This window comes from Tachyglossus aculeatus, chromosome 3 (assembly GCF_015852505.1).
Source record: "Tachyglossus aculeatus isolate mTacAcu1 chromosome 3, mTacAcu1.pri, whole genome shotgun sequence".
In the NCBI taxonomy this organism is placed as follows: domain Eukaryota; kingdom Metazoa; phylum Chordata; class Mammalia; order Monotremata; family Tachyglossidae; genus Tachyglossus; species Tachyglossus aculeatus.
This window is the reverse complement of record NC_052068.1, coordinates 5,094,965-5,114,102: the sequence shown is the minus strand read 5'-3', so window position 1 is coordinate 5,114,102 and position 19,138 is coordinate 5,094,965. Positions and strand designations below refer to the sequence as shown.

Sequence of the window (19,138 nt, the reverse complement as noted above, 5' to 3'; positions counted from 1 at the left end):
AGGCCATCCGATTCATTCGCCTCCATTTCTCGGTCCCTTCGCCTGGAGGAGGAAGGTTTGCAGCCCTCTGGAGAAAGGAGAAAGGAGGAGCTTTTTCCTGAAATGAACCGGACTAGAGGCCACGTGGCCTTGTGGGAAGGATGCGGGAACGGATGGGAGTCAGGAGACCCAGGTTCCAGCCCCGAGCTCGGCCTGCTGTGTGACCTCAGGCCAGTCACTTCACCTCTCTGGGCCTCACTCTCCTCCTCTGCGACAGTTGAGGGTGTAATTCTTGGCCGCTCTCCCGCTCTCCCTCTTAAGAAGCAGCGTGGCTCAGTGGAAAGAGCACGGGCTTTGGAGTCAGAGGTCATGGGTTCTAATCCCAGCTCCACCACTTGTCAGCTGTGTGACTTTGGGCAAGTCACTTCACTTCTCTGGGCCTCAGTTACCTCATCTGTAAAATGGGGATTAAGACTGGGAGCCACATGTGGGACAACCTGATCACCTTGTAACCTCCGCAGCGCTTAGAACAGTGCTTTGCACATAGTAAGCGCTTAATAAATGCCATTATTATTATTATTAAGGGATGAGGGAGGACCAGAGTGAGAGCTCCCTCTCGGAGCATGAAATGGTTGGTCCAAGCCTCCTGCTTGGACCAGAGGTGAAAGTTTCCCGAATACCCCCGCTAAACTGTACTTTCCTTTTCCTTTAGGAAGTATTACTTAAGAGAGCAGCTGACTTGGTCGAAGCTCTGTATGGAATGCCACACAATAACCAGGTAGGCGAACGATGCCGGATTCCTTCCTCCACCCCCTCGAACTCACGGATGTGAGAATCAGAAGCAGCTCTCCACGGAGCTGGCGGGCTCTCCACGCATTTCTCCGTACTGCTCGCTTCTGCCGGGAACCCCGGGGCAGTCGAGATGCTACGCGATGCTCTCAGGAGAAATGCTTCCTCTTCCCATTTCCTTTTCCCAGTGAGTTTCCGTGTCGGAAATGACAATTAGGAGCGAGGTGCCTGAAGCCAAAGTCCTCATTAAGGCAGGCAGATAGGCCTGAACCCGGGCCAAAATATGCAGCGTATAAGGGGGGCTCCATGCTCTGCACATATGGCATAGTGGATGGAGCCTGAGCCTGGGAGTTGGAAGGTCATGCATTCTAATCCCGGCTCCTCCACTCATCTGCTGTGTGACCTTGGACCTTTGGGCCTCGGTTATCTCATCCGTAAAACAGGGATTAAGACGGTGAGCCCCACGTGGGACAGGGACCGTGTCCAACCCAATTGGCTTATATCCCTGCCCAGTGGTTAGTACAGTTCCTGGAACATAGTAAGCACTTAACAAATCCCGCAACTATTATTATCATTATTCTTAATATTATTATTTGGAAAAGCCCCAGATCAAACTGGGCAACAAATTCCTCACTGGTTTTCCCTAGGGGGCCATTTGGGGTAATAATAATAATGATGAATAATTACGGTATTTGTTAAGCACTTACTATGTACCTGGCACTGTTGTAAGGGCTGGGATGGAGACAAACAAATCAGGTTAACGGTGGGGCTCACAGTCTCAATCCCCATTTTCCAGATGAGGTTAACTGAGGCCCAGAGAAGCGAAGTGACTTGCCCAAGGTCACACACCAGACTCTCCCAAATGCTCAGTCCAGTGCTCTGCATGCAGTAAGCACTCAATAAATACGATTGACTGACAAGTGACAGAGCTGGAATTAGAACCCATGACCTTCTGACTCCCAAGCCCGTGCTCTAGCCGCCATATCACGCTGCTTCTCTGGGGTAATGGGGAGAGTTGATATGGTCTTCCCTCTTTCGTCTCACGGTGGGTTCCTGGTCTCTAGCCTATTGAAGATAGATTAGGAGCTAAGCCACCCCTTCCCCTCCCCAACCCCTCAAGCCCAAACCCCATCCACGGCGCATCAACAACCATTCTTATATCATCGCTCTAGGAAATAATCCTGAAACGGGCAGCTGACATCGCCGAAGCGTTATATAGCGTGCCGCGCAATCACAATCAGATCCCCACTCTGGGCAACACTCCGGCTCACACGGGCATGATGGGAGTCAACTCCTTCAGCAGCCAGCTCGCTGTGAACGTCTCAGAGACATCGCAAGCTAACGACCAAGGTAACAACCACGGGCAAGAGTTAACTTCACCCTTAGTTCAAGAGCCTGGACTCGATCCCTGTCACCGGACGCGTAACGGAGTACGGTCTAGAAATTAGCACCGCTATTTAATTATTTCCTTTCTTTGGGATTCTTGTTTTCCACAAAGTACCGAGGGGGAGGAGAAAGGTTAGCTGGCAACGCTGCCCGTGTGATGGAGCTTTTTCACTCTGACTGTCGGCCGATCTTCAGGATCGTGCGATAACTGCGTGCTTATTTTCTGGGGTTCAATACTGTCTTCTGGGAGTGTTATCATGCTTCTTCATAGTCGGGATGGTTGATTAGGGAATGACGGTGGTTTAAATGGGTCGCACCTCTATCGTACAGAAGAGTCTAGTGGATGGAGGTTCATTCTGGGAGTTGGGCAATCCGCTTTGTGATCATTGGGCCTGCCCCTTAATCTCTCTGGGCCTCGGTTTCCACCCCTCTCCCTTCTTCCCCCCGGCTTAAAGTTGGGATGATTCCACCCGGCCCTCCCTTCCCTCTTGGGATAATGAGACGCGTGGGATATTGGAACTCCTGCTTCACAAAGGCAGTCCCACAAATTGGAGGTGTTTACTGTCCGAATAAGCTGCCTTATGCAAAGTTCTGATTCAGTTTCAAACACAAATCAAAACAGGCTCCCCAGGTCCTTACAACCCGGGTAACTGTACATTCGATTGCAATGAAATGTGTCGCTTCCTTTTATAATACGGGACTGTGGTCCTGGTTCTCAGGCGAGTCTCTTTTAAACACTGCATGTGTCTGTCCCACGTTGCTAATACTTTGGCTTTCATCCTCCCAGCCTAAATGGCAAAGTGTGCTGTGAAATTCCCACCCAACATTCCCTTCTCCCTAAAACTAGTACCCTCCACCCCTCTTGAAGCCCCCACAAACTGTCTTTTATGGGGTAACCACTCGGAAAAAAACTCTTTTGCCTGTCAAGGGATGGCAACTGAGAATCTACCCACCATGTTGGCTGAGAGCAGCACTCTTGCCCGTTGATTGTCTGGACTAAGCGCTTCGGACAGTGCTATGCACGTAGTAAGTGCTCGATAAATACCACTGATTGATTAATCACTATTAAAAACAAACAGGAGGAAAACTCAACACGGCGTGGGATCGAAGAGAACTGTCTAACCCAGGCCGACCATGCCTGGAGGAGAGAACACCACCCTGGGCCTGTGGAAGACTTAAATAGGGTCGGCGTAATAATAATAATTCTGGTATTTTTAAGTGCTTACTATGTGCCAGGCGCTGTACCAAGCACTGGGCTGATTACAAAGAAATCGGGTTAGACAGAGTCCTTGTCCCACATGGGGTTTACCGTCTCAATTCCCCATTTCCAGATGAGGTAACTGAGGCCCAGAGAAATGAAGTGACTCACCCAAGGTCACACAGCAGACAAGTGGGGGGGCCGGGATCGGAACCCATGACCTTCTGACTCTCAGGCCCAAGCTCTATCCACTACGCCGTGCTGCTTCCGATAAGGTTACCCTCCACCGCGGGAGCAGCTGGGGCAGGGAGAGACGTTTTCGATCCAAGCGTGACGACCGATGAAAAGCGTGCGCTACATAGCGGGGAATGATGGGGTGTCCCATTGCTCTCCGCCCCACCCCCCAACCCCCAGCCCCGCAGTGTACGGTCTAAATAATAACGTGGGTCTTTTGGGGGGTGGGGGGAATTTCAACAGTAGGCTACAGTCGCAATACAAGCAGTGTCTCCCCACGAGGATATGCCCCCAGCAGTACTCCTCAGCAATCTAATTACAACACAGTCAGCAATAGCATGAACGGATATGGTAATGCTGGAATGTCCAATCTGGGCGTCCCTGGTTCTCCTGGATTCCTTAATGGCTCCTCAGCTAACTCTCCTTACGGCAGTAAGTGTCTATTTTCGTACCGCATCACCCTACGGATTCATACCGCCCACCTCCCCCCGCCCCTCCCACTCCCCGCTTTGACTCTTGCCCCGTTTTTTGATTTGATTTCTCTATGATGTGAGCTACTGGATAAAAGGAGGGTGACTCTTGAGGCTGGACGTTAAAAGAAAAAAACAACCCCCCAAAAAAACAAAACCACTCGAATCCATTGGTCCAAATGGGCCGCGATGGGATCGTAGTACAAACAAACCAAGTGCCCCCCTCGGAAAAAAACAACAAAAGAAATCGGGCTCCACGATTTATCCAGAAAGTCCAACACAAAAGAGTTTGCCTGTTATCCAGAGAGTGGCCGAGCCAATAGCGCATTTCATGTTTTTTTCCATTTATTTTTCCCCTCTCTATTTGAAAGGCGAGGCCTTATCACTCTCTCTGTCTGTGTGTGGCGTGCCAAAACGCAATCTGAGTCCTGATTATCTTTGCTTTATTACAGTAGTTCCGTCAAGTCCAACCATGGCAGCCTCTTCAGTCACCCTCCCTTCAAATTGTAGCAGTACACACGGCATTTTCTCATTCTCACCTGCCAATGTCATCTCTGCAGTGAAACAAAAGAGCGCCTTCGCGCCGGTGGTTAGGCCCCAAGCTTCTCCTCCACCATCTTGTACCAGCGCCAATGGGAATGGACTTCAAGGTGAGTTATCACTCTCTCTCTCGTTCTTCAGGGTTTCACAGGCACTTTGGGGCGAGATCAATAGATGCATATCAATCCATTATTTCTTTATTTATCTATTTAGTTATATTAAGGTCGATCTTCCCCTCTAGACTGCGAGTTCACTGTGGGCAGGGAATGTGTTTGATGTTCTATTGTAATCTCCCAAGGACTTAGTACAGTGCTTTGCAGATGGTAAACGCTCAGTAAATACGATTAATAAATAATAATAAATAAATAAATAGCCATCTCTAGCAGGCGCCGATTGCGTGCAGAGCACTGGGATGGTACAGTAGAGGATGTAAAGGCCCTTCCTGATCTCTGAGTGCAGAGCAGAGCACTGTGCTAAGCGCTTGGAGAGTCCAGGAGAGTTGATAGACACGGTCCCTGCCCTCAACGAGTTTTCAGTTTACTGGGAGCAGAGCGCTGAACTGAGCTCTTGGAAGAGTACGATAGAGTTGGTAGACACCATCCTTGCCCTCAAGCAGGGGAGATGGAAAAGAACAAATTTTCATCCAGGAGGAAGGAGGATACGGGATGAGAGTTAGGGCTTCAGCAATGGGATCCACAAGTTATGGAAGATAAGCTGGGGCTTAAGATAGGGGATCCACGTGATATGGAAGAGAAATTAGGGCTGAGGATTTTGGATCCATGACGTATGGGAGCCAGAGGTCGTGGGTTCTAATCCCGGCTCCGCCACTCATCTGCTGTGTGGCCTTGGTTAAGCCACTTAACTTCTCTGTGCCTCAGTTGCCTCATCTGTAAAATGGGGATTAAGGCTGTGAGCCCCACGTGGGACAACCTGATTGTCTTGCATCTCCCCCAGTGCTTAGAACAGTGCTTGGCACATAGTAAGCGCTTAACAAACACCATTATTATTATTATTAAGGCAGATAAATTAGGGCCTAAAATATGGGATCCATGAGGTAAGAAAATAACAGGGCTTCAGATATGGGACGCATGAGATACGGAAGATAAATCAGAGGAGCAGCGTGGCTCAGTGGAAAGAGCCCTGGCTTAGGAGTCAGAGGTCATGGGTTCAAATCCCAGCCTCGCCACTTGTCAGCTGTGTGACTTTGGGCAAGTCACTTAACTTCTCTGTGCCTCAGTTACCTCATCTGGAAAATGGGGATTAAGACTGTGAGCCCCACGTGGGACAACCTGATCACCCTGTATCCTCCCCGGCGCTTAGAACAGTGCTTTGCACATAGTAAGCGTTTAACAAATGCCATTATTTATTTATTATTATTATTATTATTATTATTATTATTATTAAGTTAAGACTTAAAATATGGACTCCATGAGATATGGAAGATAAACTAGGGTTTAAGATATAGAATCCATGAGATATGGAAGTTAATTTAGGGCTTAAGGTATATATCCATCATGGAAGCAGCATGGCATAGTGGATAAACCATGGGCCTGGAGTCAGAAAGTCATGGGTTCTAATCTCCACTCGACCACTTGTCTGCTGTGTGACCTTGGGCAAGTCTCTTTTCTTCTCTGTGCCTCAGTTACCTCATCTGTAAAATGAGGATTGAGACTGTGAGCCCCATGTAGGACAGGGACTGTGTCCAATCCAATTTGCTTGTCTCTACCCCAGAGTTTAGTACAATGCCTGGCACATAGTAAGTGCTTATCAAAGACCATAATAATAATAATTATTATTATAACTACAGGAGGGCAGGAGTCCACAAATGTGTAACTGGTGCTTAAATCTCAGGTGGAGGGATGGTGTTTGGGAAGAGAGCGCTATAACCTGGATAGAAGATAATCTATTTGTGTCATTTGGTGGGTTCTGGAGGGGGAATCATTGACCTTTAAGGACAGATTGAATTTTTATGTCATTCGAGATAGACACAACTGTGCTAGGGGGGAAAGTGTAGAAGGAAGTAGATGTAAAACGACTGAGCAGGTGTCTTCTAATTTTGACAGCAGAAAACTCATTGGGTTTCTCCCCCAAATATCCTTCCAAGTTTTTATGCTTTTGAACTTGATGCTGAGTACATTTCATGGGCATTTCTTCTCAGAATCTTGGATTTATTAATGTAAGAGAAGCGATATGGGCCTAGTGGAAAGAGCCCGTGTCTGGGAGACAGAAAGACCTGGGTTCTAATCCTGGCTCTGCCAATTGCTTGCTGTGTGACCTTGGGCAAGTCGCTTAACTTCTTTGTTCCTCAGTTTCCTCAACTGTAAAAGGGGGATACCTGTTCTCCCTCCTACTTAGACTGTGAGCGCCACGCAGGACAGGGACTGTGTCCGACCTAATTAACTCGCCACTGTTCCAGTACTTAGAACAGTGTTTGACGCAAAGTAAGAGCTTAATAAATACCAGAAGAAAGGGTGTCATCAATGAGGCATATTTCTCCTCCATCGGGGTCAGGCGGCTACTACTTTGAACCTCCCAAGTGACGACTCTCTGCTTCATGGTTTTTGACCTGGGGGATGAAATCTTTCCAAGCATAGCACTTGCCAGATTTGCCTGTTTCCCATCATTCCTTCATTCAATCATATTTATTGAGTGTTTACTGTGTTCAGAGCACTGTACTAAGCGCCTTGGAGAGGACAACATGACAACAAACAGACAACCTTCCCACAACGAGCCATTCGCAAGACAGAGTAGGTGGAGAAACGGATCTCCCTGCAAATAGGCCAGTCAAACATGCCCATTTGCCTAGGAGTTGTGGGAGAACCGCAACTCATACCTACACTCAATCCATTGATCCGTTTTATTTATTGACGGCATTTGTTAGCGCTTATTATGTATCCAGCACTGTTCTAAACGCTGGGGTAGACACAATCTAATCGGGTAGTACACAGTCCCTGTCCCACATGGGGCTCACCGTCTTCATCCCCGTTTTTCAGATGAGGCCCAGAGATGTGAAGTGACTCACCCAAGGTCACACAGCAGACAAGTAGCCCTGGTCATGTTGTGTTGCAATCCATAACAAAGTGAAGAGCACGTTCCTCTCTCAGATTCCCTGAAAGACAGTTAAATAATAATAATAATAATGATGGCATTTATTAAGTGCTTACTATGTGCAAAGCATTGTTCTAAGTGCTGGGGAGGTTACAAGGTGATCAGGTTGTCCCACGGGGGGCTCACAGTCTTCATCCCCATTTTACAGATGAGGTAACTGAGGCACAGAGATGTTAAGTGACCTGTCCAAAGTCACACAGCTGACAATTGGCGGAGCCGGGATTTGAACACATGACCTCTGGCTCCAAGCCCGGGCTCTTTCCACTGAGCCATGCTGCTTCTCTATGCATTTTCCACTTCCGAGTAAAATGTGGAAAGCCACCTACCCAACCCGCCCCAAATCCAGCAATTTGTCATGATTTGAAAAGCCATGAAAAGATCTGTAGGAAAGGGTTAGCATCTCAATTTGGGTGACAGATCCCATCGCTCCTTGGATTCTTTGAGCCGCCCACCTCTTCTTTATATCATCAAGGAAGTAAAAACCATATTTAGAGGAAGTGGACTCTGCTGATCTCAGAGACCTCAACTCCATCACCACCACCACCACCATGGGAATTATTAGCAATCAATCAGTCATATTTATTGAGCGCTTACTGTGTGCAGAGCACTGTACTAAGCGCTTGGGAAGTACAAGTTGGCAACATATAGAGACGGTCCCTACCCAATAGTGGGCTCACAGTCTAGAAATTAGTAGCATCACAGAGCAGCAGCGTGGCTTAGTGGAAAGAGCCCGGGCTTGGGAGTCAGAGGACGTGGGTTCTAATCCCGGCTCCACCACTTGTCTGCTGTGTGACCTTGGGCAAGCCACTTAACTTCTCTATGTCTCAGTTACCTCATCAGCAAAATGAAGACTGTGAGCCCCATGTGGGACCACCTGATTATCTTGTATCTCCCCCAGTGCTTAGAACAGTGCCTGGCACATAGTAAGTGCTTAACAAGTACCATTATTATTATTATTATTATTATTATTAATTCCTTCATTCAATCGTATTTGTTGAGCACTTACTGTGTGCAGAGCAGTGCACTAAGTGCTTGGAAAGTACAATTCAGCAACAGAGATAATCCTTGCCCAACAACAGGCTCACAGTCTAGAATAATAATAATAATAATAATAATAATAACGTTGGTATTTGTTAAGCACTTACTATATACCAAGCACTGTTCTAAGCGCTGGGGTAGATACAAGGTGATCAGGTTGTCCCACGTGGGGCTCACAGTCTTAATCCCCAATTTACAGATGAGGGAACTGAGGCCCAGAGAAGTGAAGTTACTTGCCCAAAGTCACCCAGCTCACAAGCTGGTCATGGAAGCAGCATGGCTCAGTGGAAAGAGCCCAGGCTTTGGAGTTAGAGGTCATGGGTTCAAATCCCGGCTCCACCAACTGTCAGCTGTGTGACTCTGGGCAAGTCACTTCACTTCTTTGGGTCTCAGTTCCCTCATCTGTAAAATGGGGATTAAGACTGAGAGCCCCCCGTGGGACAACTTGATCACCTTGTAACCTCCCCAGTGCTTAGAACAGTGCTTGGCACATAGTAAGTGCTTAACAAATGCCATTATTATTATTATTATTATTATTATTATTATGTGTTGGTCAGGATTAGAACCCATGACCTCTGACTCCTAAGCCTGGGCTCTTTCCACTGAGCCACACTGCTTCTAAAAGGGGGAGACTGACAACAAAACAACACAAGTAGACAGGCATCAATAGCGTCAATATAAGTAGAATTATTTATATATATATATATATATATATATACACATGCACATCATTAATAAAATAAATAGAATAATAAAATAATAAATGATGACCATCACAGTTATCATCACCACCACCATCATGATCATCGTCACCACCACCATGGTGCCCACTATCATCATCACCACCTCCACCATCTTCATCATCATCATCATCATTATTATTATCATCATCATCATCATCATCATCATCATCATCATCAATAACACTTACTGAGTGCCTTCAGAGGGCTAGGTACCATATACTATAGGATTATCACCTCCCTGTGGGCAGGGAATGGATCTGTTTCGTACTTCCCAAGTGTTTTTAGGTCAGAACACTGCACCCAGTGCGTGCCCAATAAATGCTCCTGCTCCTTTTTCTTTCTTTTTTTAAATGGTATTTGTTACGTGCTTACTATGTGCTGGACACTGTAATAATAATAATAATGATGATGGCATTTATTAAGCGTTTACTATGTGCAAAGCACTGTTCTAAGCGCTGGGAAGGCTACAAGGTGATCAGGTTGTCCCACATGGGACTCACAGTCTTCATCCACATTTTACAGATGAGGTAACTGAGGCACAGAGAATTCAACTGACTTGCCTAAAGTCACACAGCTGACAAGATTTGAACCCAAGACCTCTGACTCCAAAGCCCAGGCTCTTTCCACTGAGCCACGCTGCTTCTCTAATACTCTAGTACTCCAGTACTAATCACTGGAGTAGACAGAAACTAATCAGGTTGGACATAGCCCCCATCCCTCGTGGGACTCACAGTCTTAATCCCCGTTTTACGGATGAGGTACCCGAGGTGCAGAAAAGTGAAGTGACTTGCCTAAGGTCACACAGCAGATAAGTGGCAGAGCTGGGATTAGAACCCAGGTCCTTCTGATTCCCAGGCCCGGGCTCTAGCCACTAGGCCTTTGCCAGGGAGAGTACAAGACTTGCAAATCAGATATTCCCCACCATTCATTCATTCATTCAATCGTATTTATTGAGCGCTTACTGTGTGCAGAGCACTGTACTAAGCGCTTGGGAAGTACAAGTTGGCAACATATAGAGGCAGTCCCTACCCAACAGTGGGCTCACAGTCTAGAAGGGGGAGACCACCAAGCTTACCATCCAGTGATTTGTCAATCAATCAATCGATCAATCGTATTTATTGAGCGCTTACTGTGCGCAGAGCACTGTACTAAGCGCTTGGGAAGTACAAGTTGGCCACATATAGAGACAGTCCCTACCCAACAGTGGGCTCACAGTCTAGAAGGGCTCGTCTCTGACCCATAGCGACGCCACGGACGCGTCTCTCCCGGAAGGCCCCACTTTCCATCTCCCATCATTCTGGTAGTGGATCTGCAGAATTTTCTTGGGAAAAATCCGGAAACGGTTTGCCATTGTCTCCTTTTGTGCAGTAAGCAATCCAATGAGGAAGACAGAAAAAAAAAAATAGTGAAAGCCAGAGGAAGTGTACGCAGGAAGCAGGGCAACAAATTAGGAAGAATTAGTGAAAGCCCGAGGAATTGTAAGCAGGAAGCAGGACAACAAATTAGAATAGTAGCAATAGTAATAGTAGTAGCCCATTGTTGGGTAGGGACCGTCTCTATATGGTGCCGATTTTTACTTCCCAAGCGCTTAGCGTAGTGCTCTGCACACAGTGAGAGCTCAATAAATACGATTGAACAAATAATAATAATAACGATGACATTTATTAAGTGCTTCCTATGTTCAAAGCACTGCTCTAAGCGCTGGAGAGGTTACAAGGTGATCAGGTTGTCCCACAGGGGGTGCACAGTCTTCATCCCCATTTTCCAGATGAGGTCACTGAGGCACAGAGAAGTTCAGTGACATGCCCAAAGTCACACAGCTGACAATTGGAGGAGCCGGGATTTGAACCCATGACCTCTGACTCCAGAGCCCCGGCTCTTTCCACTGAGCCACGCTGCTTCTCTAGCAGTAGCTCGTAATAATAGTTGTAGTGCCAGTGCTTAGGACAGTGCTTGGCACGTAGTAAGCGCTTAACAAATACCATCATTATTATTAGTAGCAGCAATAATAATAATAATAATAATAATAGCATTTATTAAGCGCTTACTATGTGCAGAGCAATAGTAGCAGTAGACTGTGAGCCCGCTGTTGGGTAGGGACCGTCTCTATATGTTGCCAACTTGTAATTTTTTTTTTTTTTTTGTTGGTATTTGTTAAGCGCTTACTATGTGCAAAGCACTGTTCTAAGCGCTTGGGGGGATACAAAGTGAATCAGGTTGTCCCACGTGGGGCTCACAGTCTTAATCCCCATTTTACAGACGAGGTAACTGAGGCTCAGAGAAGTTAAGTGACTTGCCCAAGGTCACACAGCAGACATGTGGCGGAGTCGGGATACGAACCCCTGACCTCTGACTCCAAAGCCCGTGCTCTTTCCACTTCCCAAGCGCTTAGTACAGTGCTCTGCACACAGTAAGTGCTCAATAAATACATTTGATTGATTGATAGTAGAGAAGCAGCGTGGCATAGTGGATAGAGCCCAGGCCTGGGAATCAGAAGGACCTGGGTTCTAATCCAGTCCCCACCCCTTGTCTGCCGTGTGATCTAGGGCAAGTCATTTTACTTTTGTGGGCCTCAGTTACCTCGTCTGTAAAATGGGATAAGACGGTGAGCCCCGTGCGGGACAGGGACTGTGTCCCACTTGATTTGCTTGAATCCACCCCAGTGCTTAGTACAGAGCCTGGCACATAGTAAGAGCTTAATAAATACTACAATCAGTAGTAGAGTATTAGCAGTAGAAGTAGTAGTAGCAGCAATAATCGTAGTAGTAGGAGGAGTAACATTCAATCATTCAATCGTATTTATTGAGTGCTTACTGTGTGCAGAGCACTGTACTAAGTGCTTGGGAAGTACAAGTTGGCAACATAGAGACGGTCCCTACCCAACAGCGGGCTCACAGTCTAGAAACATCAGCTAGTAGTAGTAGTAGCAGCTAGTAACAGTAGTTACAATAGCAGCAACTAGTAGTAAAAACAGCAGTAGTAGGGGAAGTAACAGTAGTAGTGTTAGTAGTAATAATGGTATATATGAGCGCTCACTGTAATAATAATAATAATGGCATTTATTAAGTGCTTACTATGTGCAAAGCACTATTCTAAGCGCTGAGGAGGTTACAAGGTGATCAGGTTGTCCCACGGGGGGCTCACAGTCTTCCTCCCCATTTGACAGATGAGGTTACTGAGGCACAGAGAATAATAATGATAATAATGATAGCATTTATTAAGCGCTTACTATGTGCAAAGCACAATTCTATGCACTGGGGAGGTTACAGGGTGATCAGGTTGTCCCACGGGGGGCTCACAGTCTTCATCCCCATTTTCCAGATGAGGGAACTGAGGCCCAGAGAATAATAATGATAATAATGATAGCATTTATTAAGCGCTTACTATGTGCAAAGCACTATTCTAAATGCTGGGGATGTTACAAGGTGATCAGGTTTTTCCACGGGGGGCTGACAGTCTTAATCCCCATTTTACAGATGAGGTAACTGAGGCCCAGAGAAGCAAAGTGACTTGCCCAAAGTCACACAGCTGACAATTGGCAGAGTATTCATTCATTCAATCATATTTATTGAGTACTTACTGTGTGCAGGGCACTGTACTAAGCACTTGGGAAGTCCAAGTTGGCAACATATAGAGATGGTCCCTACCCAACAGCGGGCTCACAGTCTAGAAGGGGGAGACAGACAACTAGACAAAACATATTAAGAAAATAAAATAAATAGAATAGTAAATGTGTACAAGTAAAATAAATAGAGTAATAAATCCGTACAAACATATATACAGGTGCTGTGGGGAGGGGAAGGAGGTAAGATGAGGGGGATGGGGAGGAGGAGAGGAAAAAGGGGGCTCAGTGTGGGAAGGCCTCCTGGAGGAGGTGAGCTCTCAGTAGGGCTTTGAAGGGAGGAAGAGAGCTAGCTTGGCGGATGGGCGGAGGGAGGACATTCCGGGCCAGGGGGAGGACGTGGGCCGGGGGTCGATGGCGGGACGGGCGAGAACGAGGTGCAGTGAGGAGGTTAGCAGCAAAGGAGCGGAGGGTGCGGGATGGGCTGGAGAAGGACAGAAGGGAGGTGAGGTAGGAGGGGGTGAGGGGATGGACAGCCTGGAAGCCCAGGGTGAGGAGTTTCTGCCTGATGCGCAGATTGATTGGTAGCCACTGGAGGTTTTTGAGGAGTAGGGATTTGAACCCATGACCTCTGACTCCAAAACCCATGCTCTTTCCACTGAGCCACGAGTCACACAGCTGACAATTGGCAGAGCCGGGATTTGAACCCATGCCCTCTGTAATAAGCACTTGGGAAAATAGACCCCCCCGCCCCCGCAAAACTGTGAGCTCAAACAGTGCTTGACACACAGTAAATGCTTAACAACACTACAGAGAAGTAGTGTGATTTAGTGGAAAGAGCCCAAGCCTGGGAGTTAGAAGACGTAGGTTCTAATCCCGGCTCTGCCACTTGTCTGCTGTGTGACCTTGGGCAAGCCACTTCACTTCTCTGTGCCTCAGTTATCTCATCTGTAAAACAGGGATTAAGAAGGTGAGCCTCACATGGACAACCTGATTACCTTGTGTCTTCCTCAGTGCTTAGAACAGTGCTTGGCACATAGTAAGTGCTCAACAAATATCATTATTACTACTATTAATAATTATTATTTTCATTATTATTGTTGTTATTGTAGGCAGGGAATGTGTCTGTTGTTGTATTGCACTCTCCCAAGTGCTTAGTGCAGTGCTTTGCACAGAATAAGGGCTCAATAGATACGATTGAATGAATTGACTGAATGAAGGAATGTGCCTGTGTACTGTTGTACTCTATACTCCTGAGTGCTTAGTACAGTGCTCTGCACATGGTAAGCACTCAACAAATACGATTGAATGAATGAATGAATGAGTGAATGATTGAAGAACTGATGTTTTCCCTGTCTCAGAGAGGTTACACCTCAACGGGGAGAGCAAAACAAAAATATCGACAGAGCTATTAAGACCAATAAGCCAATGTAAAAGTGAAGAAGCATTTACATGCACTACACAATGTACATTAAGCTAGAGATGACACTCCTGTTTCTGTATCTGTAATTTAGATCTGTAATTTGTTAATTTATATAATAATAACAATGATGGCATTTGTTAAGCGCTTACTGTGTGCCAAGCAGTGTTTTAAGCATTGGGGTAGATACAAGGTGATCACGTTGTCCCCGAGAGTGAGGAGTTTTGGCTGTCCCACGTGGGCTCACAATCTTAACCCCATTTTACAGATGAGGGAACTGAGGCCCAGAGAAGTCAAGTGACTTGCCCAAAGTCACACAGCTGGTCAGTGGCAGATCCGGAATTAGAACCCACGCCCTCTGACTCCCAAACCCATGATATTTCCACTCTGCCACGCTGCTTCTCGTCATATTGATGTCTGCCTCCCCCTTTATATTGTAAGATCATTGTGGACAGGGAATGTGTGTGTTTATTTTTATATTGTGCTCTCCCAAGTGCTTAGGATAGTGCTCTACACACAGTAAATGTCGAATGATAATAATAATGATGGCATTTACTAAGCACTTACTATGTGCAAAGCACTGTTCTAAGCACTGGGGAGGTTACAAGGTGGTCAGGTTGTCCCTCGTGGGGCTCACAGTCTTAATCCCCATTTTACAGATGAGGTAACTGAGGCCCAGAGAAGTGAAGTGGCTTGCCCAAAGTCACACAGCTGACAATTGGCAGAGCCAGGATTTGAACCCATGACCTCTGACTCCAAAGCCCCGTGCTCTTTCCTCTGAGCCACGCTGCTTCTCATAAAAATGTTTGTTTCGGTGACTGTACATTTCGTGTGGAAGGCTGTGAGCTCATTGTGGGCAGGGAATGTGTGTTTTTTTTTTTTGGTCCATTGTCCTCCCCCAAGTCCTCAGTACAGTGCTCTCCATACATGAAATGCTCAATAAATATGATTGAATGATGGAATGAATGAATGAAAAGCTGTGAGCAGTCCTTTGGGTCGAACACTGTTTTCCCTGCTTAGCCTGCTCCAGCCTCAGTGTCCTTGGTCTGAGAGGGAGGGAAAATAGCATAGTTATAGTGAGAGAAGCAGCGTGGCTCAATGGAAAGAGCCCGGGCTTGGGAGTCGGAGGTCATGGGTTCAAATCCCGTCTCCGCCAATTGTCAGCTGTGTGATTTTGGGCAAGTCACTTCAATCAATCAATCAATCGTATTTATTGAGCGCTTACTATGTGCAGAGCACTGTACTAAGCGCTTGGGAAGTGCAAATTGGCAACGTATAGAGACAGTCGCTACCCAACAGTGGGCTCACAGTCTAAAAGGGGGAGACAGAGAACAAAACCAAACATACTAACAAAATAAAATAGTTTGTATGTTGTATGTACATTTGTATGTATGTTTGTATATATGTTTGTATGTATTTATTACTCTATTTATTTATTTTACTTGTACATTTCTATTCTATTTATTTTGTTAAAATGTTTTGTTTTGTTCTCTGTCTCCCCCCTCTAGACTGTGAGCCGACTGTTGGGTAGGGACATCTCTATATGTTGCCAACTTGTAAATTCACTTCTCTGGGCCTCAGTTACCTCATCTGTAAAATGGGGATCAAGATTGTGAGCCCCACGTGGGACAACTTGATACCTTGTATCCTCCCCAGCTCTTAGAACAGTGCTTTGGAGCAGAGTAAGCACTTAACAAATGCCATTATTATTATCATTATTATTATAGTGGGTCACATGACTCCCCTGCAAGCATTCCCCAGAAAAAACAGCATGGCCCAGTGAATAGAGCCCAGGCCTGGGAATCAGAAGGACCTGGGTTCTAATCCCGGCTCCGCCGCTTCTCTGCTGTGTGACCTTGGGCAAGTCACTTCATTTCTCTGGGCCCCAGTTCCCTCATCTATAAAACGGGGATCAAGACTGTGAACCCCATGTGGAACGTGGCCTCTGTCCAGCCCAATTAGTTTGTAGTTAGAGAGGCAGCATGGCTCAGTGGAAAGAACACGGGCTTTGGAGTCAGAGGTCATGGGTTCAAATCCCGGCTCTGCCAATTGTCAGCTGTGTGGCTTTGGGCAAGTCACTTAATCAATCAATCATATTTATTGAGCACTTACTGTGTGCAGAGCACTATACTAAGCACTTGGAAAGTACAAGTTGGCAACATATAGAGATGGTCCCTACCCAACAGTTGGCTCACAGTCTAGAGGGGGGAGACAGAGAACAAAACAAAACATATTAACAAGATAAAATAAATAGAATAGATATGTACAAGTAAAATAAATAAATAGAGTAATAAATACGTACAAACATATATACAAATGTACATACAGACATACATACAAATGCACATACAACATACAAACGTACATACGTACAAACATATATACTTAACTTCTCTGTGCCTCAGTTCCCTCATCTGTAAAATGGTGATTAAGTCTGTGAGCCTTCCGTGGGACAACCTGATCACCTTGTAACCTCCCCAGCACTTAGAACAGTACTTTGCACATAGTAAGCTCTTAATAAATGCCATTATTATTATTATTATTATTATTATTATTATTATTATTATTATTATTTTATCTGTCCCAGCACTTAATACAGTACCTGGCACATGGTGAGTGCTTAACAAATACCATGGGAAAAAAAGTAAATGGTGAAAGTGCTGCATAATTATCTGTCCCAGCACTTAATACAGTACCTGGCACATGGCGAGTGCTTAACAAATACCATGGGAAAAAAGTAAACAGCCAAAGTGCTGCATAAATAGGTTAATATTAATCAACCCCTTAGACACTTTCAGTAAGTAAACTCTACCCGTGATATAGAGCTGGTTTTTTGCACATGCTTCAAAGTGCTCCGCTTCCTGGAATTAAACCCAAACAAGGAACTGGGAGAAGAAATGAATCCTTTTTAAATCAGAGACTTCTTAAAGAAATGTGGGAGTCATGGAGAGGACTCCCTTCTTCTTCCAGAACAGTTCTTCCCAGTGAAACTGTGGGAAGCTCAGGACTCCTAACTGTAGCATGACTTTCCCAATTTTCCCTGTGTTGAAGCCGCTTTCAAACACTCTATTTCACATGCAATGTGTGATAATAGTAATGATGATGGCATTTATTAAGCGTTTAGTATGTGCAAAGCACTGTTCTAAGTGCTGAGGGGACACAGGGTGATCAGGTTGTCCCACGTGAGGCTCACAGTCTTAACCCCCATTTTACAGATGAGGTAACTGAGACACAGATAAGTTAAGTGACTTGCCCAAAGTCACATAGCTGACAATTGGCAGAGCCGGGATTTGAACCCATGACCTCTGACTCCCAAGCCCGGGCTCTTTCCACTGAGCAACGCTGCTCCAAGTCTTCCAAACCATAAAGTTGTACCAGTGAGTGTGGAAGACATTAGTATTGTTGAAATTAATGAACTGAGAAATTGAAGCACGCATCACGACAAGAACAAATTTATTAATATCTCTTACGTAAATTAATGAGAAATATCATTTTGACAAAAATTAAACAATACTAAAATTAAGACACTCTAAATTAGTTCCCTGCCAAGGAATTACCTAGAAAGAATCAACTGCACTTTGCGGTTTCAGGACTTTAAGTGGAGAGAAACGATAGACTGAATCTGTCACAGGGAACCATATTTGGGTCTGATCTTTGAAATCAGTCACTCAGTCAATCGTACTCACTGAGTGCTTACTGTGTGCAGAGCATTAAACTCAGCACTTGGGAGAGTACAGTAGAACAATAAATCTACACACTCCCTGCTTACAGTCAATGAGCTTAGATGAGGGAACAGGCATTAGTAGAAATAAATAAATTACAGATATGGACATATGTGCTGTGGGAGTGGGAACGGGGAAAGTTATTTCATTCATTCAATCATATTTATTGAGCACTTACTGTGTGCAGAACACTGTCCTAAGTGCTTGGGAGAGTACAACATCAGAGTAAACAGACACATTCCCTGCCCACAATGAGCTTACAGTCTAGGAAGGGAGACAGACCATTCATTCATTCATTCAATTGTATTTATAGAGGGATTACTGTTTACAGACCACTGTACTAAGCACTTTGGAGAGCACAATTCAGCAACAGATAAAGACAATCCCTGCCCAACAACGGGCTCACAGTCTAGAAGGGGTAGGGGTTGGGGGGGGGCGGAGAAAAAGACAACAAAACAAAACAAAGCAAGTAAAAAGGCATCATTAATGTGAATAAACACATTACCGATATGGACATTAGTGCTTTGGGGCTGGGTAGGGGAAGAGTCCTCTCAGCCATTCAATTGTGTTTATCAAATGTTTACTGTGTGCAGAACACTGTACTAAGCTCTTGAGAGAGTACACTATAACAATATACAGATGTATTCCCTGCCCACAGTGAGCTTACATTCGGCTAGGGAACCAAGAGTCATGATAAAGTGCAATTCATTCATTCATTCAACCGAATTTATTCAATCAATCGTATTTATTGAGCGCTTACTGTGTGCAGAGCACTGTACTAAGCACTTGGGAAGTACAAGTTGGCAACATATAGAGACAGTCCCTACCCAACAGTGGGCTCACAGTCTAAAAAGGGGGAGACAGAGAACAAAACCAAAACATACTAACAAAATAAAATAAATAGAATAGATATGTACAAGTAAAATAAATAAATAGAGTAATAAATATG

At 45.5% G+C, this 19,138-nt stretch overlaps 1 protein-coding gene across 1 annotated transcript in view; it reads left to right on the top strand.

Annotated features, from left to right (window-relative positions):
* EBF3 (EBF transcription factor 3) overlaps positions 1-19,138 on the top strand; it is a 240,657-nt gene that overhangs the window by 220,277 nt on the left and 1,242 nt on the right. The window contains exons 12-15 of the mRNA XM_038743679.1: positions 692-757; positions 1,941-2,118; positions 3,830-4,018; positions 4,509-4,706. Coding sequence (XP_038599607.1) covers positions 692-757; positions 1,941-2,118; positions 3,830-4,018; positions 4,509-4,706 — 631 coding nt within the window. The remainder of the gene's footprint in view (positions 1-691; positions 758-1,940; positions 2,119-3,829; positions 4,019-4,508; positions 4,707-19,138) is intronic.